The sequence below is a fragment of the Ixodes scapularis genome, unplaced genomic scaffold (assembly GCF_016920785.2).
Source record: "Ixodes scapularis isolate PalLabHiFi unplaced genomic scaffold, ASM1692078v2 PGA_scaffold3__209_contigs__length_174095766, whole genome shotgun sequence".
Lineage (NCBI taxonomy): Eukaryota > Metazoa > Arthropoda > Arachnida > Ixodida > Ixodidae > Ixodes > Ixodes scapularis.
In genome coordinates, this window is record NW_024609868.1 from 12,591,027 (window position 1) to 12,616,491 (window position 25,465).

At 42.6% G+C, this 25,465-nt stretch overlaps 1 protein-coding gene across 1 annotated transcript; it reads right to left on the minus strand.

Annotated features, from left to right (window-relative positions):
- Positions 1 to 2,325: 2,325 nt before the first annotated feature.
- On the minus strand, positions 2,326 to 24,882 carry LOC8031260 (cytochrome P450 4V2). The gene is made up of 11 exons (XM_029994691.4): positions 24,753 to 24,882; positions 22,656 to 22,768; positions 22,417 to 22,502; positions 18,471 to 18,658; positions 16,443 to 16,512; positions 16,228 to 16,354; positions 11,708 to 11,860; positions 7,351 to 7,524; positions 3,262 to 3,328; positions 2,916 to 3,092; positions 2,326 to 2,504 (listed from the first exon to the last, which is right to left on the minus strand). Exons 1-11 carry the CDS (start codon positions 24,865 to 24,867, stop codon positions 2,326 to 2,328), a joined length of 1,449 nt encoding a protein of 482 aa, XP_029850551.4. The 5' UTR covers positions 24,868 to 24,882.
- Positions 24,883 to 25,465: the final 583 nt, after the last annotated feature.

Sequence of the window (25,465 nt, forward strand, 5' to 3'; positions counted from 1 at the left end):
GCTTCTCATGTCATCTTTCGATGGTGGAGAGATCCTGAATATCTTCGGGAGGTTCCAGCAGTGGCCGAGAGGAGGCGCAAAGGATTTCACGTCGTCGCGCTTGCGTGAATTACAATCGGTGTAGAAAGCTGACAATCCGCAATAATCCGCCTTCACAATTGTTCTAGGATACTCCAAAGTTCACAGACACCTCCTTATAGACTCAGGTATGTTTTCGCCAGCCTAGTTTTTTTCTTTTAAATCGTGTTATAGTCCATTGGTGAAACAATTTGTTGATCCGCTGTGTATGTTAAGTTGATCATGCTTACGATCTAAGCGGAAGATAATGTGTCGAGAAACGCAGTTTGCTTGCTAGGCGGACGTGCACTGTGAACTAATTTTTTTGCAAGAAAATGTTCACAAATCGGCCAATTTGGTATTACTAAGCTTACTGAATTCGAGCCGATCAGGTTTGCATATTACACGCTGTCGCACAACGACGTCATGCCCAGCATGGACGATGTGGAAAGTGGTTAGAAAGCCACGCAGCGGACACCGATGAAGTTGCACGTTTTGGAGTCTCAAAAGCAGCGAGGATATTTAGAACTTTTTCCGTTTTGGTTTTGGACTTTAGTAATTTAACGTTCAATCATTTCTAAATAAAAATAATTCATGCGTTATCCAAAATACAAACTTTTGCTTTCAGGTTTTCAAGGAAGTTTGTGAAATACCCTAACGCTACTGGTGTTCCTTATTTAAAATAGTAATAAGCGCAAAATAAAGTTTACATTTGTCTGTAATGCAATCCTTGTCTCCTCCCAGTGCATATCTCTGATTAGAAATTTATACCAACCATTAGACCAGCAGACCGTCAAACCATTACGCCGCCAGATGTTCCAAATTACGACAGATCATCAGACCATCAAACCATCAAACCATTACTGTCCCGAAATACGACAGGCCATCAGGCCATCGAACTATCACACCATCAAGCCAGCATTTCATTTAATTTCATTTATTTTTGCTCAAAGACATTCTTTCGGACGTATTACACGAGCGAGGATTTGAAGCAAAAAATCATACAAAAGCACAATGCATACAAAACTTTGGGTTAAAAAACGATCATACAAGAAATAACAAGATCAGAGGGGCCCTTGATTGACTCAAGTCATTTATACAATGCCAAGCACATTCAAACCGATAACAAATTATCATCTTGAAAACTAATTCATCAATAAATCGTCACATTTCTTTGTAAACAACAACTCGCCACGTTCAGTTGCCAAAGAGTCTGGGAGCCCGTTCCAATCTGAAATACACAAAACTAACGGAGATGAGAAGAATAGATTGGGGAACAATCACACCATCAAACCATCACGCCATCGAAACATCAGACCATCACTGTCCCAAAATACGACTCCGTCAGACCATCATTCCCTCATCCTAATGGCAGTCGTGGCGAGGCCGAAACAATAGCAGGTTGCCTCTAAACAAAATGGAAAAAAGCGAATTGGAAAGAAGTGGAAAAAAAAGTTTTAAGTTTTTAGTTGCTGTGCAATAGTCACGTACCAGTCCAATCTCCTTAATACACTACAAAATATATCTTAAAAATGTTGAATTTTCTTAAAAAAAATTAAATCCTATAATGTGAATGGATAAATCGATTTAAAATCGAAAGGTAGCGAGCTGAAAATGTTTGCCCCCTTCTCGGACAAACTTGATTCACATTACCCGATGGTCCTACCCATAAAACTGTATGTACTAAAAAAAAAAGAAAAACAATAGCGGAATACAATAAATGTAAGTATATTTTTTGAAGTAAACATTTGACAGAGATCTGTCCGGTTGGGAGTAATTAATATTAAAAAATTCGAACACCAACCAAGCCCTTCTGTAGGGACCCAACCAAGCCCTTCTGTAGGGATATTTTTTATTTTCTTTTATTTTTAATATTAAGTATATTTTTGTTTTATGTGTCCGTCAAAAGTTGCCTCTTAGGAGTGCAGTATTTAGAAATTTTAATTTTCAACGACCTTATACCGCTTGTTGAAAAACCCTGGTGGGATAACAACTTTAAAAATTCTCAGAGTAGGAAGAAAGCATTTGAACAGACTAAAAAGGAACTCCACATTATTCCTAATGAGTACGAGTTCCATGATTCACTAATATTTTACATAGAAGCCAAACACTACACAAGATCATAACGCGATGCGATATTGTTAGAGTACATTTTAATATTCCCTTTTTTTATTTAGTAAAAATATTCCCTCTTTTCTAAGCGATATTGTACGTTCTGTTAGAGTTCCGGTGAAGCGCCGAAGTATGTAGCGCTTATCGACAACTCGTTTAACGGGACGCAGAAGGCCGTCTTCTGGGCGTGAGGGCGATTTCCAAGCCCTGCGTCGCTCGGAGAACCACCTCGATGGAGAGCTGAAGTTCTGTCATGGGGACCTTGGACTTGATCTCAAAACGCCGCATTATGTGGATTAAGAGAATCTTGTCCTCAAGGTTGGCGAACCTTTGCCCTGAATGTAAGAACATGTGATGAACAGTTTTCCTTCAAAATTACTATTAGTTGTCTGGCTCTTGGGAGGGATCGTGAAATCTTTTATTGTATTTACCCGGATTCTATTTAGGTGCTAGATCAATTATTTTTACGTGATTTAGGTATTTTGGGGCAGTGCCTTGCCATTTAAATACATATAGAGTGCGTTTACGGTCTCACTTTGATTAAGAACTTGATATTATCCCTAGGAAGGTTTGGTTTTGTATAGACTTAAATTTAAAAAAAAGAAAGCATGTACTGTTCGTTACAATTTGGGCATGCGGATAAAAAGGTACTCCTAAAACACTCCAATCAAAGCAACTACAAAAAAAACTAAAAACCTTACACACTCAGGTTATATTAGAATATACGGAGATTAGCAAGTATTTACCTAAACAGTTTCTCGCTCCTCCCGAGAACGGAACGTAAGCAAAAGGGTTCGTTCTTTCTTTAGAAGCCGAGAATCGCTCTGGAATAAAGCTGTGCGGGTCAGGGAAGAATCTCGGATGACGCTGCATGAAGTAGATGGCTGCGATTGCCACCGTTCCTTTGGGTATGGTGTATTCACCTTGAAATAGACAGAACAGTGCACATGATTGATCCACAGTCTTGTAAATAAATTTGCGTAGTAAGAAGTAACCCATCTCGTCTTTTTGAAAACGTTCGCTGGTCCCAATTCGTTTGTTGCATCTGATAACTTTCTAAGGTATATATTAAAGTGGTGCTTGGGTTCTTACCAACTTTGACATCTTCGTCAATGTTCCGAGCGATTAGAGGAACCGGAGGATAGAGTCGCATCGACTCCTGGAACAACAAAACAATAAAGACATGCATTGGCAGGTCAAAGTATATTGCATAAACTCTCATGCAAAAGTCGAAGGAGATTGAAGGTCTTGGTTTTTGTGTAACTTGGAAGCCCAGTCAACGAGGGACAAACTTCGCAAACAAATGAACTAGATAAGGTGTTTGTATTGTTCACACTTCATTTCCCTAAGGTCGAATCCCGCATGAGAACTGACAGAATGGAACTATAAAAAATATGCTTTCAAGAATAAAATAGGTCACGCAGTTATAGTGCTCCAATGACTTCGAGTGGTTTTTCATTTACTGTTTGTTTCTGTAATGAATATGAATTATTGCATGATTATTCTTCAGTGCATGATATATCTTATTGACAACGTCAAATATCACAATAAAAATGTACTGTCGGGAGTAAAATTGAGGAGAACACTGGAGCGACGACCGAATTGCATCAGCGCGCTCTCTGACGGCTCGCCGCCTGCTGCCTAGACCCGCGCAGTGCGCCCGCGTGTCCGTTCTTATCTGCTGCTTTATAGTCCTTTGCTCACTTCAACTCGACGCCCTGTGGTCTGATTGAAACGGTGATAGTCGCTGCTTCAGCAGCCATGATTCATTCCACAATTTTCGCCCATCGCTCTGGATAGTGGCTCGCGGCGCGGGCAGTTAACGCGACTCTCGCGCACGACTATCTGTAACAGAACTATCTGACTTCCACAACCAGTTTAGTTATGCCACCACTGTCTATGGATCGTGGGACCTGTTGTCTTCTTGCACGTGGGCCGCCCGTCCCGTGCTCTCCTCTAGCAGACTTGCAGCGGGGCGCTCGCGTGTACCGAATGCACGCCGGCGGTGGCCGGATAACGAAAACTGGCTGCTGAGATCGTCTATTACGGATGGGAAGCTTTGAAAATAACGCGACAAAGGAAACAATTGTTTTTAATGCGTTGCCTTGTCGCGCGAGAGTGTCGCTTCAACTGACTGTCCCGTACGGCACGCGAGTTCGGTCACTCAGGCCACTGTCCAGAACGATGAGTGAACATTGTGGAATCACGGCTGCCAGAGCGGCGTCTATCGCCGTTGCAATACGACCTAAGCGAGTCGCGTTGATGGGAGCAAACGTTTGCACTGCGTTGGTCTCAACAGCAGGCTGCGCGCCGTCAGGGAGCCCCGCGATGCAGTTCGGTCCGCACTCCGGTGTTGCCCAAACGTTTTGCTCCCTTCAGTACAGTATTCACTATCCTGTGAAAATTCCGTCTTCTTTGTGCACGATCAGCTGCATAAATAAATACAAAAATTGTAATTATAGCGTAAAAAAAGATGAAAGCCGTTTACAATTCCCTGTAACTCCGAATTAGAGCGCAGCTCTTGATGAGGAGGAGGAGGGAAGGGTACTGAGGGGGGTCATGTGACCTCGGGGCGTCACGTGACCTAGGGGGTCACGTGACCTCGTGGGCGTCGCCGGGTTGCATGCAACCCGGCGACTCCGGCGGGATGCATGCAATGCGGGCTGCATGCAACGTGGACTAAATGCAGTTTTGGTTGCATGCAACGCGTGGTTACACCGGCGCTTGCGGGTTGCATGCAACTTGTGTTGCATGCAACGCACGGTTACGCCGACGGCGACGGCAACGTTGCTCAAGCGGCAAATGGGCGCCTAAGAGCTGCGCTCTAAAAACAAAACAAGAAAACTTTGCCTCGTTTCAGGGATAAAAAAAATAAAGAGAAGTATCTAGCTTTTGTTATTCACTGATGCCAAAAAATCAACGTCTTGTGATTTTCGGGGATGTCAGGTTTTTGTTTTTAAAAAGCTGAGAGGGTGCCTATCAATATACTGTGTTATATGATGAGAATACACTTTATACTTCGTTTCAGCTTGGTCCGAGGGCGGCCAATGTTATGAGACGAAGGGCCAATCAAACAGCGAGAGGCACAACGTCACGGCGTGCTTTCTGCAGTTGATAGGACCAGCTGGTATTCGCCGTCTCTCTGTGTGTGCTCCTCCGCCGGCTAGTCCAATCAAGCGCAGAGAGCACGCGATGACGCTGCGCTTTTGTGCGGTTTGATTGGCCCTTTGGCTCATAACATCGGTCGCGCTCGGACCGGAGCTGAAACAAAGTATAGCAGCTGAAACGTAATTTAAGGAACTGGAGACGTATGGTGCAAAATATTGGGAACAAGTACGAAACTGTGAAACCAAGAAAATATGCACTGCGGCACTTAATAGGCAAAGCCGAAGGAAATAAATATGCCTGATTAGCGACTAATTATGTTTTCCTGTAATGATATTCATGAGCCACGTCCTTTGCCGGTAGAGTGCCACAATAATATAAAAATAAAAAAGCACCGCAAAAAAAAAATAGAGACGGTCGCGTAGAAAAACATAAATATCAGGAAGTCTCAAACTTCTGAGCGTCTTATTTAAACCTTTCCAGGAAAAGCGAAATATCTAGTCGTGTTAACGCTGGACTTCATGGACTTCATAAAGTGAATTGTGCAGCGAAGACCGACGAACTTTGCCCGTTGCCACGTGCAACTAGAGCGCGGCGCAACAGCCGCAGTCCTCACTCCGTGCACAGAGCGAACGCGGTCAAGCGAAAGCCAACACTTCTTCGCAGCATATTCCCTTTATGGAGTCCAGAATTTATTCATCCAAGCGCCCATGTAAGTGATAACGTAAAATAAGCGACAGAATCGTCATCCTGCTTTCAGCATCTGTTATACAAGGTGAGGCCGTAGGCAACAACACATTTGGCACGTCGTGCAAAATTTAAAAAAAAGCTAATCGTACATCTCTCAAACTAGGCACGCGAAGGCCGTTTCGCAAAATGTTTTATGTCAATTTTTATTTCTCAACTCAAGGTTGCGAACCAATAAAGATAGTGCAAAAACGGCGGCAGTGAATTTTCTTCGTCCTGTACCGCATGTTTGTCGTCTGCACACCTTTTTGGACGCTTGCTCCCAGGTGGTCATCGTTTATATATTTCGGAAACAATATTACTTATCGCGATCATCGTGCTCGTCACCAGCCTCTAATATGGCGTGCTCGGCGCTTTTGCACTGCTCAAGCCACCCTGGAGCGGGCTCGCAAACCAGTGAGCAGACGAGAAACAAGATGGCCTAGCAAATACAAACTGTACGGCCACCGTTCTCTCTTTTTGTGGAGCTCCGGACTTAAAGCGAAGATAAAGGTTTTCTCTCTCTCTCTCTTTGTTTTTTAATATTTCGCTACCTCTGAGTAGGGTACGTTGTAAGACATTTGACATGAAACATATTGCAAAACGACGGTCGCGTTCCGAGTTTCAAGTACACACGTTTAGCATACGAATTTGGCAACGCGTGCCAAATGTGCTGAGAATTACGGCTGTACCCTGAGCTACACCACGCCTTAGAACCAAGTTCGCAAGCATGCATACATCTCTAAGAATTGTGTAATAAAAATATGATTTTAAAGATATCAAACAAACTGTGTAAAGGTAAACTTTTTTTTTTTTTTTTACGATTGCATACGTTTGGGATGTTTTGTCGGTGGATGGGAGTGACCTTGACCATTGTGTAGAGGGCGTGGTCCTTCGTTTACGGTGGACCCTTTCACCATATTTTGTAGTCGTGTGTAAATTGCAGCCAACCATTGGGCCGTGACCAAGTGGAGGGCGGAGTGGAGAGGACGGGTATAAAAGGAGTGTCCTGAAGAAAAATTTAGTAGCTGTGTTTGAGATGCCGTGTTTGTCCCCTTCTTGTCGTCTCGGCCTTGGGTTTTAGAAATGTTCCAGAAAAAAAAAGAGTTCAAGAATTGCAGCGAGTGGAATGTTTCTAGCATCTCATTACCGCTCCGCGGCCAATGAGATTGCTGGATTGGTTGATTGGAACTCCACGACAAACCACGAATTGAACACGGGAACAAAACGAGCCATTCACGACATCTCGTAGGCTGTCAGTGCATATCAAAATGTTATTGTCATGATCACATTATATTAAAGTTAAAAATCCTCTGCAAGTGAACGTAGGTTTAATTCAGAACACCATACCTTAGCGACACAGTCCAGATACTTGAGGTGCTTCAAATCATCAACCGTAACCGGCCTTTCCCAGTCGTCACCGAAGATAAAATCAAGTTCTTCATGAAGCTTTGCTTGCACTTCGGGATGATGCCCCAGGAGATAAAGAGTGTAGGAAATAGATGTTGCGGTTGTATCGAATCCCTGTTTGGTTAGAAGAAACACCATTAGATAGAGGTTCATATAGATTGTTAAAGAAAAGACAAAAGGGTCAGCTACTGTAAAGGCCTGTTCACACATACAGCGGAGCGCTAAGTTAGCGCTACGTGAGCGCTCCAAGGAGCGCTCATGTGCCGCTTCCTGGCGCGCGACTTAGTTCTAACACAGCGCGCGATTAGCGCTTCTGTAGCACTTTGTTAGCGCTCCAGTAGCGCCTTGTTAGCGCTCCAGTAGCGCCTTGTTAGCGCTTCAGTAGCGCCCTGTTAGCGCGTCACTGGCGCTTCTTGTACCGCGGTGCTGCGGATTAGCGCGTGCACTGCGGTTCCGGTTCCTGTGCTTGGGTGTGAATCAGCAGCACCATGGCGGACATGTGAAATGCTGAAATAGAAATGCGACCAATGCTCTTACAAACGCGATTAGTGCATGTGTGTGTGGACGGCTTAACGCCCAGAAGAGCCTTCTGGGTGCGCGACATCTTTCGCCACCGAGATACCGACAGGTATACCTAGTGAACCTTGTTCCTAGGCTGAGGGACCGAGACACAGAGCTTTTTCGAAGGCGATTATTTTTACCTGCATGTCTTTGAAACCAGGGTCACGCATATCGAATAGAAAGCGATGAGGTCGTACCCAATCAATTAGTCGCTCAAAGTCCATGACTCTGGGTCGCCTGCCCGACCCTTTGCTTGGAGAGCGGCTGTTTTACTTCCTCTTCTTTCAATGCCAAAGGAAAAACAACAACAAAGGAATCGCCGTGCACGCGCTGTTCCGCAGCAGCAAGCACGGCACAAGGAGCGTGCAGAGCGCTTACAGAGCGCCTCTGTAGCGCTAACAGAGCGCTAACAAAGCCCTTCTGTAGCGCTAACAGAGCGCTAACAAAGCGCTTCTGAAGCGCTAACCGAGCGCTACATCACGCCCTAGGAAGCGCCACATGAGCGCTCCTTGGAGCGCTCACGTAGCGCTAACTAAGCGCTCCGCTGCATGTGTGAACCGGCCTTAATTGTTTTGTAGTTTTCAGATGGTGGTGTAACTCAAATCATTGGAAATGTCGGCTGCTTTAAAAGTACGCAATTTATATGTACACAACGAGTCGTTTTATCTTGGAGCTGTCCTTACGTAAGCAAAGTCGCCCATGTTTTCACCATCGTGGTAAAGACAGGGGTAAAACAGAGTTTGATGCAGTGGCGAGCGGGATTCGATCGCAGCGCCGCCGTTTCTGCCACAGGAACGGAGATGATGGATGAGTCGCGCCTTGCTGCGGCTTCATGGTGAAGGTACCGCATCAGAGAAGTACCAGTGAAGAGCATCAATGAAGTACCAATAAAGAATGGAAGCACCAATAAAGTAAAAAAGAAAAGAGCGCGCGCGCTTGGTAGGGCAGTTGAAAACGCGGAGCTCGTTCGGTGTAGCATCGGCTAGGAGCCGAACGACTCTTTATGTCTGGTTACTTAGGACCCGCGAGATTAACTCGGGTAAACTCCAGCAAGATTTAGACAGTAGCCAATGTAACGTAAAAAAATGGCGGTGGGTGGAAATGCATTTTAAGTGGTAGTGCAAAGATTTTAACGTTTAATGAACTTCCCGGTTGTATTTTTATACTCTTTTATTTTGAATCAAGTGAGAAAAAAATGTACCACATTCTCTTTAAATATTGCGATTCCGCTGCGAAATCGCAAAATAAAAAATAAATTATTTGCCAATATCAAGTCACATGAGGCGGCTATAAATGCATCGTCTACGCTGGTTAAAAAAAATTACAATCCATCCCAGAAATTATAATTTCTTCTGGAGGTGTTCAGTCTACGTATCATCGCTCACCTATCACGTACGTAAGGTCAGAATTCCACAGTGTCGCAAAAATACCTACTTTAAATTATTTATACCTTGAACGTCTACTAACTAAAATCATCTTCGTATACCCATGGGTATATTTCTTATTTATCTTTTTTTTTAGAAATACTGTAACACGATTACAAGGACTGCTTGCATGAATTCCTTGTTTTGCTTTCCATTTTGTTTGTAATTCCACCCACCTCTATAATGACTGTGGGTCCAAGGGAGGGCTCAAAATGAACAAAACATTTTATGAAAATCAACACCATGTTTTTTTTTCTTAAACAAGAAACGGGAAAAAATGCAAAAACAAATAAAACCGAGGCTAAATTTATACTAATTATTATCAATCTTATCCAGAACATTTCTACGAAATACGGAAACATTCGCATACATGTCACTACGTTATAACGAAAAAATAATCATATCGCACGGCATTTTACCGACATTGCAGATGGATGATTAAACATACTATACCGCATTAGATTCGTTAGTCAATAAAAAGAAGAAAAAAAAACGGTGCGGTGACGGAGCAAGAGAGAAAATGGAAGAAACACTGGCGCTTGTTGTTGTCTGCTGCCTCTATTTGTCGTCAGACTATTTACACTGCCCTAAAAGTATACACCAAATGAGCATCGTTCTGCATTTCCGTATGAATTGTGTAGCAGTATGGATATAAATGTTAAAATATATCAAATTAAGTTTTGAAACTTTAAAACAGAGAACAGATAACTTTGTGCTCTCTCAGAATTTGTCTACTGTGCGCTTGCAAGTGAAGAAGTCAATTTGTTGTTATCTGTCACATATTTCCTGGGTAATACATTGTCACGTCCTTAGTCACCGAAAACCATGAGACTTGTTTAACACTCAAATGAGCCCCCGCCAATGCCCCACCATATGTAACTATTTTTGTGAAATATAACATCATAATTGATTAACGGCGGCTGCAAGTTCACCGTTACTGTAATTCCAAGTCAGTAGTATAATGGAGAGTGTACTGCAATTCCCGGATGCGCAGTCGAAAATCTGCTGAATTGAGAAACCTCTCGTGAACATTGACGAATAATGCAAGGGAACAGTACCCGCAACAACTGGCGAAAAACTCTTGGGGTTGTTGATCTATGTCTGTATATATTTCAAAATATCGCGAGCTTACTCTTGCTAAAACAAATTTTCAAATTATACCAATCTTTTGGGTAAAAAACTTTATTATTTTCATGGTTTTCTTTCTGTCCTTCAAAATTTTCGAACATTTTGCTACCTAGTCCTGAAGGCAAACAATAATAAATAAAATAAGTATGAACTGTAGTGCTGAGTCATTGGGAGTTCACGGAAGTCAAGATAACTATTTCTCCTCCACTGTTACGATCGTCGACAGTCGCGTGACGAGCCGCCTTTTATCTTCATCGTTCGCCACGACCTTGGGCAATGCTAATCCTTAGAAAGTCGACCATCACTTGGGACCCTCAAAGACGGAAATCACAAAGAAACCAGGTGGTACGCCCAATGACGCAACTCGAAAGGCGGTGTAAAAGTCGAGTGGTACTCCGACGTTCCATCTGTGTAATTTTTTTATCTTCAATTTAAAACTAACCCGCGCAAGAAAAAATGTTTTATGTGGTAACTTCTATAGGTGACACAAATTAATTTTCGCATTTAATTGGTCAAAGTCGAAAACTTGTTTCACCACCCACTCAACAAAAATCAGTGTCTTTTGTATAGGGCTCCTCCCGGATGCTGCGCAGGACTCGGATATGGTAACAGTTGTACGGTAGCGTTGGATGAGACTCGCGTATAATCAATGAGCCCGCGAACGCTACACCAACATTCGGCTGGACACTAGTTTTCGTCCAGTAAAGGCAGGAATTCTCGCCGGACGCTGAAGAAGACTTTTTATGGCGGTCTTGCGTTAAAGGAGTATGAAACCGAAAGCGGTTAGGTGCCAGCCATAGAACGCATTCTGAGCTAAAACGTATATGTACAGTACATATCTAGCAAATTCCTTTTAACAGTAGATGATAAACCGGCATACTCTGTCCCAGAGTTTCAGGGGTGGAGATGTTGCAGCCGATCGTAAAAGAATGTGGCAGCGCGCGGCGCACTTCTTCGTCTTAAAGGCCGACGTAAACTTTGAGCTTTCCACTTTTTTTGCCCCCTCCTTTTCTACATCCTCTCCCCTTTTTACTTCTCCCCAACTTTGCTCCCGTCGCAGCTAACGAGGGGAGTTCACTAAAAGAATTATTTTCCCTGCAGAAAACCAAGGATCTAGTACGTCGGCCTTTATGGAAGATATAGCGATCAGTGTCCCTAATGAACGGACTTGAATGTATACTCACCCCAATGAAAATGGAGGTGACTTCGTCTCGCACTTGGTCCTCAGTCAGGCTGCCTTCTTCCATATGCATCCGGAGAAGAATGTCCAGGAAAGATTTCTTGGATTCCGATTCTGCCAACCCCATCTTGTACTCGGACTTTCGGGTCTTGACAATCTGCAGAATTCCGAGGAACGCAAGCCCAGAATAGAACAAACAAACAAACGAACTGATAGCTTTAGTGCCTTGTTCTTTCCTTTTTGTCTGTATGGATAAAAACACGAAAAAACGGAACTTTCCCATTCGTTAGGTTGGGTTCTTGCCAGTGCTAGCGCTAATGCGTTACAAGTAACGCCGTTGCCGGTAACGCGTTTTTTGTTCGTAACAAAGTAACGTTCGTTTTACGTTTTTTTTCAGTTACTTACTTACGTTATTTACTTACGTTACTTATTTCTAGTTACGCGTAATTTAGTTACGTTGCTCGTTACTTCTTTCCAAAACCTCAAACAAGTATACTTACATCTTTTTCGTAGCCGACGCCATACAGCTGATAGGAGCAAATCAGACAGCGTCAAAAGGGCACCATCATGGTGTTCCTGATGTTTCTGTACGTGTTCTATCATCGCTAAACCAATCATAAACAAAACAATTCCAGTGACTTGTCCTTCTGAAGCTGCTTCATTGGTCCCATAAGTTCGACTACGTCTGGACTTCAGTTAAAACGATGTAGAGGGGCTTAGTCATTAATTAAAGCACCCATTCCACACACTTTAAAATATTCGGCTGTCGTTTCCCCAAGCAAAATGTCACCCCTCTGAAAAAACCCAAAGCGCTCGCACTATATGCAAATGTGAAAAAAACGATGTCGTAGAAAAAGAACACAGAAAACAGTGTTAGTGCTATTTTATAAATAAAATACAGCGCAGATGTAACGTGCGTTACTTTTTATTGGTACCGATAAGCGTAAAATGTTGAATTTATTTTGAGGTAACGAAAGTCGGTAACGTGTTCCTTTATTTTGCAGGTAACGACTAACGTATTTCTTTACTTTTTTTTCGGTAACGGCGATAACCCTGGTGCATGCCAACACTTAAAAAATGTAGTCACTGACAGCCTCAAAATAGCAGGACGTGGCATTCTATGTTCACAGCTCTCGTTTCGGGATTCGTCCTTCGGCGCTCCTATATGTTAAAGCTGCAATCTGGTTGGCTGCGCTGACATGACATACTCGGGAGTCGCCATGTATGGATGGATGGATGGATGTTACTGGCTATATATACCCTTTGTAACGGGCGGTAGCTTGCGCCACCTAGCATAAGCCTGAAACGACAAACATATGATGCCTCCCGCCCTTCCAGGCCAATTTTCTCCCCCTAACTATCACCAGACAGTGTGGGATATCACCAGGATGACCTTGGTTGATCGGGCAAAAAAACTAAAACGCATCACCCCGCCTCTTCCTCCCAGCGAGGGAGTCGCCAATTTACCTCTGGTCAAACCTTGTCGGTGTCGCCCCAGCACCGGACCCACTGGTGGACAGGGTTGAGACTTGCCTTTCTTGCCTTTCTTAAAGCGTCAGTGGCTATAGCAACTGTATCCATAACTTTGTTCAGCCTTGCCGGAAAAAATAGAGTTAATGCAACTTAAAAAAAAAAAAAAATGTACGCGGGCCCAGAGCATTTTTTATTTTTTATTTTTTTTCTAGGTAGAAAAAGACATACTTTCGCTCCGGCACCTTTCGGATATATTAGCGGCTAAGAGCAGTGCGAACATACCGACAAATCAAATTTAAAATTATTAATTTTTTTTCTTTCCGATTCGGGTGGTATCGCAGGCTGCATAAACAGGCCCGGGACAGGATGGATAATTCGACGAGTTGGTAGGTATGTATCTTGAAACAACGCGCCAAAACACGGACGTAGAGAGATAGTGAGAGAGAGAGACTGAACGACACGAACATGCTTGCGTCGGCCAATCTTTCTATCTTCGTCCGTGTATATACTTCGTTTGATCCTAAGTCCAGACTCAGCCAACGCTACGAGCTGCTGGTGCTCGTCGTTTTCCTCTACGTGTTCTAAACAAGACAACAAAAATAAACAAGGAAGTCCTAATCACTTGCGCTTTTGATGCTGCTTCATTGGTATTATTACATCGTAGAGTCGGCTGCCTCTGGAGGTAAGATGAAACGTAGTACAGTCGCGCTGTTCAAAATCAATACAAAATACAGGCTAATAACAGTCAACAATAATGTATTTGAGGTAAAAAATTCAATACCAAAGCCTCGTTGTATTGTGAGAAAAATTGCAAGTCACTACACTCTAAAAAATGCCCGTGCGTCTGCTTTCCCGCACAACACTCGGAGAGCCAATCAGCGCAACTTATGGAGGCAGCTCAGCGAATGACGATGCCGAAGCATATGTTTAGACCAAAAAATGCAGTCGGAGTTGTGACGTTAATCAATGCAAAACGTCACGCTTGCATTGCTTAATGTCGCAACTCAGACTGCGTTTTTTCGTCTAAACATATTTCGGCATCGTCATTCACTGAGCTGCCTCCGTAAGTTGCGCTGATCGGCTCTCCGAGTGTTGTGCGGGAAAGCAGACGCACGGGCATTTTTTAGAGTGTAGTTGTGTTGTTTTCGGAGAATCTATAGTAGTTCCTCAAAGTTAATGTTCTTTAAAAAATAAACGACGCTTGGCTTTCGCAAGGTTCGTCGGGGGGATCGTACCAACGATTGAGTTGTCGACTTGCTTCATGCAAAATGTGCCGGAAAACAAAGCATATAGATAAAGCTTTCACCGCTTTCGAAATCAAAGCGAGTACCCAAAGTGCTATAAAAATACTCACTGTGAAAAGCCAATTCTCCGTATGCAAACTGTATGAAAAAAATAAACTGTAACTCAAAGTAATTCTTACACGAGTCCATGTTTTCAATCGTCCTTGCTGACAGGCGTAGGTAAGGGAAGGAAAACGTTGAAGGACGTTTACAACTCCCTGTAACGCCGAATTAGAGCGCAGCTCCTGATGAGGAGGAGGGGAAGGTACGAAGAGGAGGCTATGCCCCTCCTCCTGCCCCCCCCATTAAGGGAAAAAATTCCGCGGTAAATGTAGCGGGAAATTTTTCCCGCTAAAAGTGGGGAATTGTTTCCGCTAAATTTTGTGGGAAATTTTTTTCGCTAAATTTGGCGGGGAAATATGTCCCCTTTATGAAGCGGAAAATTTTTTGAGCTAAATTTAGCGGAGAACATTTTTTGCAAAACTTAGCGGGGAATTGTTTCTGCTAAATTTAAAAAGGGAAAATTTTCCGCTAAATTTAGCGGGGAAATTTACCCATAATGCACCGCGCGGTTACGCCGACGTCGACGGCGACGGGGATGGCGACGCCGCTCAAGCCGGAAACGGGCGCCTAAGAGCTGCGCTCTAAAAACTTCGGGTATTGGATTTACCGCAGTAGTTTTTACTCATGTGGCCTACATCAGCATGACAATGTATTTACCCCTACATACCTTCCCCCCTAACCGCCTCATATCGGGTGGTAATAAGAAGAAAACTTTGTGCAATTAATTGTAGCTTGCGCCGCACCTTGTATATCACTCATAGAAACATATGCTCGTTAGGTACCAGTTTTAATGAAAAGGTGTCCCTGCGTATTTACGCCAAATGACTTTGGTGTAAGGGCTCATATAGGGGATAGTCAGGTGTCTCTTTCTGTCAGTATAATGAAATCGACTGCCGATATAAGAAAAATTAATTAAAGGGTCATTAGACGTGATGTCCACCTAATTTCTGAACGCGCAATTAGAAGCACAAGGTAATTACACTTATGGTATATTAATTCGCTTTTACCTTTTGCGTGAAAGAAGTGCGTTAGATCAAGGGTTTCTAGGAATGTCCAGCTATTGTTATGCAATAAGTTGTTCCAATGCATAGAAATATTTAATATATTTAGACACCATCGTCTGCCCAAGTCATGAATGCAATAGTATTCTCGAGCAAGCACACGTTGCAAATAATCCTTAAAGGACAAGCGACTGGTAGCTGTGAAAAAACGTAAAACTGAAAATGGCGAAAGGTTAACGATCATGGCCTGCGCCATTCTGCGCAACATGTTTATTATTAACTGAGCTACAGTGTTATTTTCGATGCAGGACTACATTGTAAATTGTCGGGTAAAAGGACACGAATCGTACTATAGCCCCCCCCCCCCCCCCCCCCCCCTGAGAGCTTGTCGCTGATTTGCTAAACGTTGAACTCACGTTTACGTGATGAATCCAACCTTCTGTGAACTAAGGAATATGTGGCTTCACGCAGCGAATGGGGATTTCGCAAGTCGGTAGACCAACCAACGAAACGATACTCGGACGAAAGACATCTACTTTGCAGCAACGTTTGCGCTTTAGATAACGAAGAACAACACTAGGTAATTAAGTAGCAGCAGAAAACATTCCTTGATACAGCTTTAGGGGAAAAGAGGCAAGGGAATGAGTCAATGGCGTTCAAGTGTGGCCTCGCATAATGTAATACAAAATTTTCTCTGAACATACCCTATCGTTGTACGCCTGGATGAACTCTACATTCCTCTTGAACTCTTGTGCATTTTTTGTCCTGTAATATATGACATCCGGCCAGTGGAAGATGTTCACCATCCGGGCAATCACGCTGGCGGCAATTCTTTGGAAGGAAAACATAGCCCGGTCACGTTCTGTTTGTTTATCTGCTGTTCATACCAAGGAAGAAAATGCGCGACGTCTGTACTTACTCGTCATTGACTTTGAGAAGCCCTTTGCGGTTCACTTCCTCCTCGTCGATTTTTACACCTAAAGCTGTTTCTGAAAAACAAATTGCGCGACGGTTACTGACGGCATCAAAAGATATTCACTGTGCGGTTTGCCCAACCAGAATTACCGTGGTAATAAAAAGGAAGCCTTAAAACGACGTTGTGGGGCTAAAAGAAGAAATACGCACGAGATAGCTTTCCAATTAAATGCATGTGGGAGTTTTGTAACCTTTCATGTGTCAAAGCTTGTTGCCTCCCTGCACATTTCTTGTTTTTCCAACTCCTCTGAATTCCTGGTGCGGTTATTCGCCGATTCGTGCGACGATAACTTCGTGGACAAACGTCTTTGATTACAGCTTTAAGGTACTTGTACGTTTTCGGGTTCTGTAGTCTAACTGGCAGTGTCCAGCTGCACGGCATTCTTCAGGTTGCAAGACTGATATTTCCAGCTGCACGGCATTCTTCAGATTGCAAGACTGATATTTCATAGCTTGTTGTCCATGGATTTAAAAATGAAAGCCGTTTACAACTCCCTGTATACCGAATTAAAGCGCAGCTCTTGAGAAGGAGGAGGGAAGGGTACTGAGGGTCAAGTGTCCTCGGGGCGGTCACGTGACCGGGGGGGGGGGGGGGGCACGTAACCCCCCGAGGTCACGTCACCCCCCAAGGTCACGTCACCCCCTCCCCGAGGTCACGTCACCTTGGGGGGAGGGGGGGGGGGGTCACGTGACCTGGGGGTATCACGTGACCCCCCGGAGAAATTTTCCCGCTAGATTAAGCGGGGAAACTTCTCCGCTAGATTTAGCGGGGAAGGTTTTCCGCTAAATATAGCGGGGAAATTTTTGTGCTAGATTCAGCGGGGAAATTTTTCCGCTAAATCTAGTGGCGAAATTTTTCCGCTAGATTTAGCGGAGAAATTTTTCCGCTAGAGATAGCGGGGAAATTTTCCGCCAGATTTAGTGACGAAATTCTTACGCTAGATTAAGCGGGGAAGTTTTTCAGCTAGATTCCGCGGGGAAATGTTTCCGCTAGATATAGCGGGAAAATTTTTGCGCTAGATTCAGCGGGGAAATTTTTCTGCTAAATGTAGTGGCGAAAATTTTCCGCCAGATTTAGCGGAGAAATTTTTCCGCTAGATATAGCGGGGAAATTTTCCGCTAGATTTAGTGACGAAATTCTTACGCTAGATTAAGCGGGCAAGTTTTTCAGCTAGATGCAGCGGGGGAATGTTTCCGCTACACTTAGCGGGGAAATTTTTCTGCTAGATTTAGCGGGGTAAACTTTTGCGCTAGATTTAGCGGGAAAATTTTTCCGCAAGATTTAGCGGGGAAACCTTTCCGCTAGATTTAGTGGGGAATTTTTCCGCTGGATTTAGCGGGAGAATTTTATGCTAGATTTAGCGGGGAAATTTAGCCAGAATGCACCGCGCGGTTACGCCGACGGCGACGGCGACCCGCTCAAGCCGGAAAGGGGGTTTAAGAGCTGCGCTCTAAGAGAAATATTGTGAGCTATGTTAGATTTAAAAATATCGATAACTGCCATTCATTATTGTGATCATAATATTAGAAGCTTAAAAGACCGGTATCATAAAGTGTATAAAATGTGACAACTTTCGACTAGGAAACTTTAAGGAGTTCTATGAAAATTATGTACGACATTATATGATTACCTTTGTTATGCTCTGGTTTTGTTAAAAAAGTATAAACATTTGTTCGCCATATAACATGTTCATTTCAAATGTTTGTTTAGTTTACAGGTGTGTATCTTTGGACGATGCAAACGTGTTTTTAAAAACCAAAACTCATACACAAAACATATTTTAAGGTGAAAGTTTATTTTATATACTTCTTTTACGCAAAATTGTAAATGTTTTACTTGTTTAGGCTGATGGTTACTAAAAAAAGCATCACGTAAGCAAATATAACCCGTTATTACTTTATAATCTTGCCCGTTCTCACAATAAATAAAAAATTGCAGTTTCAAACATGGGGACGCACCCTAGTTACTCACCAAAAAGAATTCCGAACGCTGCAAGTCTCACGATTGGGAGCACGTCGAAATATCCCTCCTTGACAAGGCAAAGCTTGTGGACCATCTGTTCAGCTCTTCGGTTCATAATGGGTGCATAATCATCCAGAATTCGGAAGTGGAAAGCCGGTGTCAAAATTTTTCTTCGCATTCGCCAACCGGTCTTCTCTCTAGTATTCGGAAAATCTCAAGTTAACACATCCAGGAATATCTGCAAGCAGTATTGACGTATACCATTTGTTTTTAGTGACTCAGAAATTTTATCAAAGGAAGTGGTAGAGTGACCTGTCACCGATTATGATCTTTGTTAGGACTAATAAAAAAAAATATTGCTACCTTCGGGAAAAAAATAATATGGTTTGATATAGAGTAAGTAACCTCAGAAAGGGTAGTCTGTCTAAAAAAAAAAACAAAAAACAACTGGAAGCGATGAAATAATTAATATATTGTATATTTTTCTTCCCAAAATTATAATTAATAGTTTAACTACGTTTGTGAAATTTGCTATAATCCAGATTAATCGTAAAATGAAATAAAAATATTAAGGTCTTCCATAATAAGAAACATGCTGAATATATATAACATGGATATTTTGCAATAACATTGTATGATGCTAAGATTTTGTGTTTTGTTAATTATTACTTTATCTAAATTCGTGCGCTTTTGACGATCATTATTTCCGATATCTAGTTTCACAGCCACAAAAAATAACGGGAATTTCTCTTGTGTCTTCACGTCATGTCGCTCTATGAGTCCTGAATTTTTTCTTAGAATAATGAATCTACAAATTAAATATTTTAGGGTATCATTACCAAGTTTCATTGATGTCGGAAAGTACGTGTTATATGTCAGTATATTACCGTTGGCAATTGCACCGCACCAAATTGCTGTAATTATAAGATGAACGTTGAAAATTCGTAGTGCAATGCATTTAAAACGAACTATTACCTGAAAAAAGGAAACTGCATCGTTCTTATTAATCATTAACTTAAATTACGTTATGCAAAAACCCAGAGTCGTTATATGTTGAGTTATAAAGGTATTCACGAGACTTTGAATCGTTTGTGACTGTTCGCCGCGCATGCTCAGAGCTAGAGCCCTTTATCTTCTGCAAAAAAGCGAATACCTCCATTGGGAGCAATCCCCGAGAATGCACATTCAACGGGCATTCCTCCCAGAACGGATGGTGGTTTTTGGCCGACTTGAAATAGGAGCTAGCTCTCGGCGTTCGCGGGAAACTACGACAAACATTATGACGTTCTGTGAATACTCCCTATTAAATCGCATTCACCAGACGCCTTAATTCAAGTTCAATGTAACACGTGTGTAATCTAAACCAATGAACTAGCTATTCCTGTCAACATTTCGTGAACGGTGGATATATTAACACAAAGAGGCATGACTTCAGCAATTCGCATTGGGAAGCATATCTTGTTTTATACCCAGGTAGCACAGAGCTATGAGCCTAATGATGGCTTTTGTCCAAAAATTCGGGGCCTTGAGAAGCCTGAAGAAACCAATGTAGTGCCAAACCTGACCTTCTTTGGCAAGAGTCTGGGTATCTATACCCTAATTCGTCTAACAAGTTCCAGAATTAGCCGAATTTCGTGGTAGTTCGGCTGTCATCTGGCATCTTAGGGCTCAAATCGCCACAAGTGACAGAGGTAGGCCCACCCAGGTAACACAACGGAGAAACGCCTAACTTGGCATAATTTTCGCAATCCTAGGGTTTTAACTTGGCCCTAATACGGGTTTCAATAAGGTGTTAGTGCCAGAGTATTTTTCTATGGCATTTTTATGGCTCTTCTCTCGCTCGCCAAATAATTGCCAAAGTGCCAGATTTGAGCCAAAGATTCCAAATAACAGCCAAACTGCCAGCAGTGAAGCCAAGATATCACACTTCTACGACAATTTAGGCGCAAAGTTGTTCCAGGAAAACCAAACAACCGAAAGTGAAGCCTAAATTTGGCAGTTGTTTGGCGGTTTAAGCCCAGACATGCTCAATTACAGCCAAACTATGCGCAGCGAAGGCAATCTTTTGCACTTGTTTGGTGAATTAGAGCAAAACTACTCAGACTGGTCAAGGAAGGTCAAGCTTGGGCTTACTTTGACTTCATCAGGCTTTTTAAGGCCCCCAATTTCCAGGGAAAAAGCAGATTGTGGCACAAAGAACTGTGCTACCTACCAGGATACTGCCTGGTAGTTCTGCTGTTATCTGGCAACTTTGACCTCAAATTGCTAAATATGTGCCAATGTTAGGCTTCACGTCCTAAGTGTTTGGCTGTCATTGGAACCTTGTGATCCAAATCTACACACAAGCGGCAGAATTAGGCTTGCATGCCTGGTAGAGCTTGACTGTCATTTGGTACCTTTGAGACCAACTCGCCTTAACAAGTGCCAAAGTTAGGCTTCGCTTTCGTTAGTTAGGCTGTCATCTGGCACCTCTGAGCCTAAATCGCCTAACATAGGCCAGAGTTAGTCTTCCTGTCCGGAACTTCGGTGGTCATCTGGCGTCTTTGGTCCCAAATCGCCAAACAATTAAGTCTCAGAGTTAGGCTTTATTGTCTGGTAGTCTGGTTAGCACCAAGCATCCTTGAGTCTCAATTCGCGAGCAAATGTCAGAGTTAGGCAATGAAGGCGTGACCCGTTGGCCCCTGTTCATTTATGTTTGCGGATAGAAAATTGACAAGAGTATTTGTATAGGGCGCGGGTGGTTTGCGGCATAATTAAATAGAAATATCATTTATTTCTTTCAGTAACTTCTTTATTTTATTTCATGTGTCTCGGGATTTCACCCTCCCTTTGGGGGGCGAAACATTTTGTCGCGGCTCGACTAGACAACGATGATTTTGCAAATGTATAGAGCGCCGGAGTGTCCTCCTGACGCGTAGGTTCACACATCAATGACCGGTTGGATCATTCAAAGGGGCGGTGCAGCAATATATAGTAAAAATATTGTTCTCTTTACGCCAGGTTACTGACACTGGTGGGGCCCAAGTATAATCGCACACAACGCCGATGTGCAAGCAATCTTTTTGTTGCGGCGTAATAGATCCAATTCAGAAGTTAATCGAGCAACATTGGCGGCCGCTATTGCTTGGACACGAAGCGCGTGATTTGACCCGAGTCCTCGCCGAACGCTGAAAAAGCACTTGCTTTCAATACAAGCTTGGCCGAGTTCACCCCGAAAGCTGACGCACCCCTCGCGTCCACTACATGCTCAGGATATGTGAACAAGCAATGGCGAAAGGCGTAGGAGCGGCCTTTTAAAAATAAACTGTTAAAAAAACGATATTTCTTTTAAATGTTCTTTGAAGATTTTGATGACATAGTGTGGAGGTTACGGTGTTTTGGCTTTTGGGCTTGGCGATTGAATTAGCGTGTGACAATAAAGAAAACAAAATTGAATAGTGTGATTGTGTGTGTTTTATGCGTGTGTCATCTTTGTTGTAATTCCTTGTCTATGCTAAAATGTATAATACGTGTGCAAATGTGATATAACCGTTTTGCATATGGGAGTGTGATGAGTGTGAAAAAGATCTCAACCAGCGATAACATATTTTTTTACCAAATTTGAATTTTCCGTTGACTACCACCACCTAGGTGTGTAAAGGCGCAATTTAGTAATGAGGTAAGGGCGCAACATTTAGTCCCAATGGTCTAAATGCAAGGGTGCAAAGTTAGTCCTGGGGGTTCAACTTTGAGGGACTAGCAGTAGGGGAGCAAAGGTTTCCCCCCTTACGGTTTCTCCTTTAGGGAAGCAATGGTTGTGTCAGTGTATTTTGTCTCTTGAGGGAGCAAGTCACGCTCCCTTTTTTCTTAGAGTGTAGAAATGTCCTCGTGCCGCTAAGCAATGGCACGCACACTATATCTATTCGTGAAATCCTGCAGAATTACGACAGAGAGTAAAAAGCGGAGAAATACTCACATCATCAAAATACCATTTCCAATCCATGGTTTCATCATGTTGTAAAGAAACGCCTTGTTTAAATTCTGTGTGTTGTTGAGAATTGGCTGAAGCAAAAAAGCAACAAAGTTAGAACAATACTAATGAAAATTTAGTTTACGTATTGCGCTTAGGGCCTAAAAAATTAAACAGAATTAGACCAGCTTCTACCATGGCCTGTTTAATTGTATTGTCTTTGATTGTTAGAAGCTTAGACTCACCTCAATTGCTGTTGGCGTCGTGGCGATGAAAAAAGGTTGGGGACCATAGTAGGCCACTGTCACTTCGTTGTCTTCGATTGTCTTAAACATCCCTTCGAAGTAGTTGAATATTTCTAAAACAATTGGAATTCAAGTTAGGTTTTCGTGTTAACGGTCATAAACCTGATTTTCCTCAACATTTGTTAATGTATAAACTCTCCCTTTTTAAATGAGATATGATTGACAAGGCCACCAAACCGTGAGATTGCATGCGTCCATCCTCATTTGGTGTAAAAATAGAAACCAATTAAATCTCACCGTTGAATTTAGTGGGAAGCATTGTCCCACTAAAGAGAGCAGAAACCCCCAATCTAGTGTTCAAATATACACACATTCAGCTTAGCAACAAGCAACACATTGTATTGGTTCCAAATATGCATAATAAAGGGCATATATTATTACAGTCATGTCTCGTTAATATGGACACCGTTATTATGCATACCCCGCTATATGGACAGCATTTTCAAGGACAAACTGGAAAAATACATGCATTTTTGCCTCGTTATCATGGATGATTTCTTGGGGGATTGGAGGCGTCGATATTAACGAGACGTCACTCTATCTCGGTTGCAATTTATACTTTTATGGCCCCGGGTACCGCTCTAGAATGGTATGCCAAACAAGTTTGTGTTTTATACGTTTGATTAGTTAAACCCCTTCCGGATGTCATCTGCACAAACTAGCACTAATTTAAGGTTTCTAGACTTGTAACCTGTCGGACTAACTGACTAATGTTAGGGAGCAAGTATGAGCACAATGTGCAATTAAAATAACCCATGGCTTAATTTGGTTGCAATTGTGTGCGCTTAAAAATACTTCGCTAATAGCATTTGATTGTTTCTGGTAGGATGTAGCAAATGGAACATTGTAATTAGCCGGAAAACCGATCATTTGTATTTTGCATTTTTAATGTGTTGTTAAAAAAAAGACGGTTAAAGATTTAAATTGGAGGGCATGTATATACGAGATCATCGTTGATAATAAACGGCGTTCAACTTATCTGGGTACGTAAGATATAAAGAAATGCTGATTAAAAGACTTATTTGGCTCTAGCTGTGCCGCCTTGACCTTATATCTCCCTCCTCGCTATTTATTGAATAGGAGAGTCGGAACTCTTCGAGAAATAATTATAGTTAATATTAATATTTGCCTCTCTTGTCGATCACCATCAAACAATGTATGGGCAACATGATTGTAAACGTGAGACTGGGGCTGAAAGAGAACGCAACAGAAGGTAGTAAAAGAGGAGGCAACATCTCAAACCCAGCTGCAAAGTTTATTTCGAGCATGCTTTATATACCCCATCTCCAACGCCGTCCCTACAAAAAAAAAAAAAAACACACACACACACATCACAAGAGGACAATGACACTTCGGTAAACCTTCTCTTTCTGCCCCAGTCTCAGGTTTACAATCATGTTCAACTTACACCAGCTCGCCTGCACTCTGACTATTTTTTCGTTAATGTATGGGCATAAGTCATTTTAAGAATAAGCCAGCGTGATTAGCCTTGTTCTAAAATAGACAAGCTTAGTGTTATGTTCTTGACATGGTTCGAAGTTTGTAATGGCCTTAAAACGACGACTGCTTTTCCCGTAGCTCGTTTTCTACTGTGCGTGTAATTTTAAACTTGTGATAATGTGATTACGCATTTAAAAGTTGTAAGGGACAGCACCACTTGCAGACACTCGTAGTAGATTAAACAAGAAGTATAGCTGTTATTATGTTAGCTATAGCCTTAATCGAGTGGTAACACAAAATGCATGACCAAAAAGAAATGAATGTCTGCATGATGACATACATGGGTTCCCACGTTCTTATGCCTTCCCCTTTATGTCATTGTAAGGTGTAGTACAGATGTAGTAACCAAAATAAAAGTTAACACAGATCGTTATAATTTATTTCTTTATTAGAAAGCGCGCATAAACGAAGCTGGATGCTTTCGGCGCAAGAACGTTCTTAGAGCTTGGGAAAGTTATGATGAGCCATATCGCAAATAATGCCAACATTCTTTCATGAATACAAACTTCTAAAACAATAAGTATGACGTGTACTTACTTGCCGTTACCTCGAGTTCGGGATCCATTTCAGAGAGCGCTTTCCACATATCCAGCGCGAGGGAAAATGGCCACCTCTCTTTCGGATGGGGTATTTTGCGAAGGTGCCAGTGCATGCGTAGCCACTGTGCCAAAATCCGCACAACGCTCACCACGATCGCGATAGTGAAAGTAAATGTGGCGACGAGAACCCCCATATAAAATCTCGAAGAGTTCTCAAGCAACTCGGTTATCCAAAGCCGCTGAGTCATTTTTTTGTGTTGCTAAGTGTATGCCGCGGAATTCGAAGTACTGGCTATCGTGAATAACACGTGAATACGTTTGGTGTTTAACTGCGCAGGTTTCTTTTGTATTGCGGGGACCTCGGCCCACATCTTTGCGTAGTACCCCCTTCCCTCTTCAAACAATAAGTGGGGTAGAGGAAAAGACAATAGCCAAGCAGTTATGGCCGACACTGAGAGTAAAGAATAAAAAAAAAGAAGTCAAACAAGATCGAATGGTAGAGGACGCAATTTGGTCGGTTTTTTCTTCTTCTTTGTTGACTACGACGTTTACTTTTTGAAAACGAAGGTCGTGGAGATATTGATGGCATATCTATTTCTCTTGGGATTGTAGCCACTGAAACGTAAAGTGGACGTTTCCTTTCTTCATAGGTGGTCACGCACCGGCAAGTTCTTTGGCCTCCGACAAGAAAGGACGGTAATTTTTCTTTTT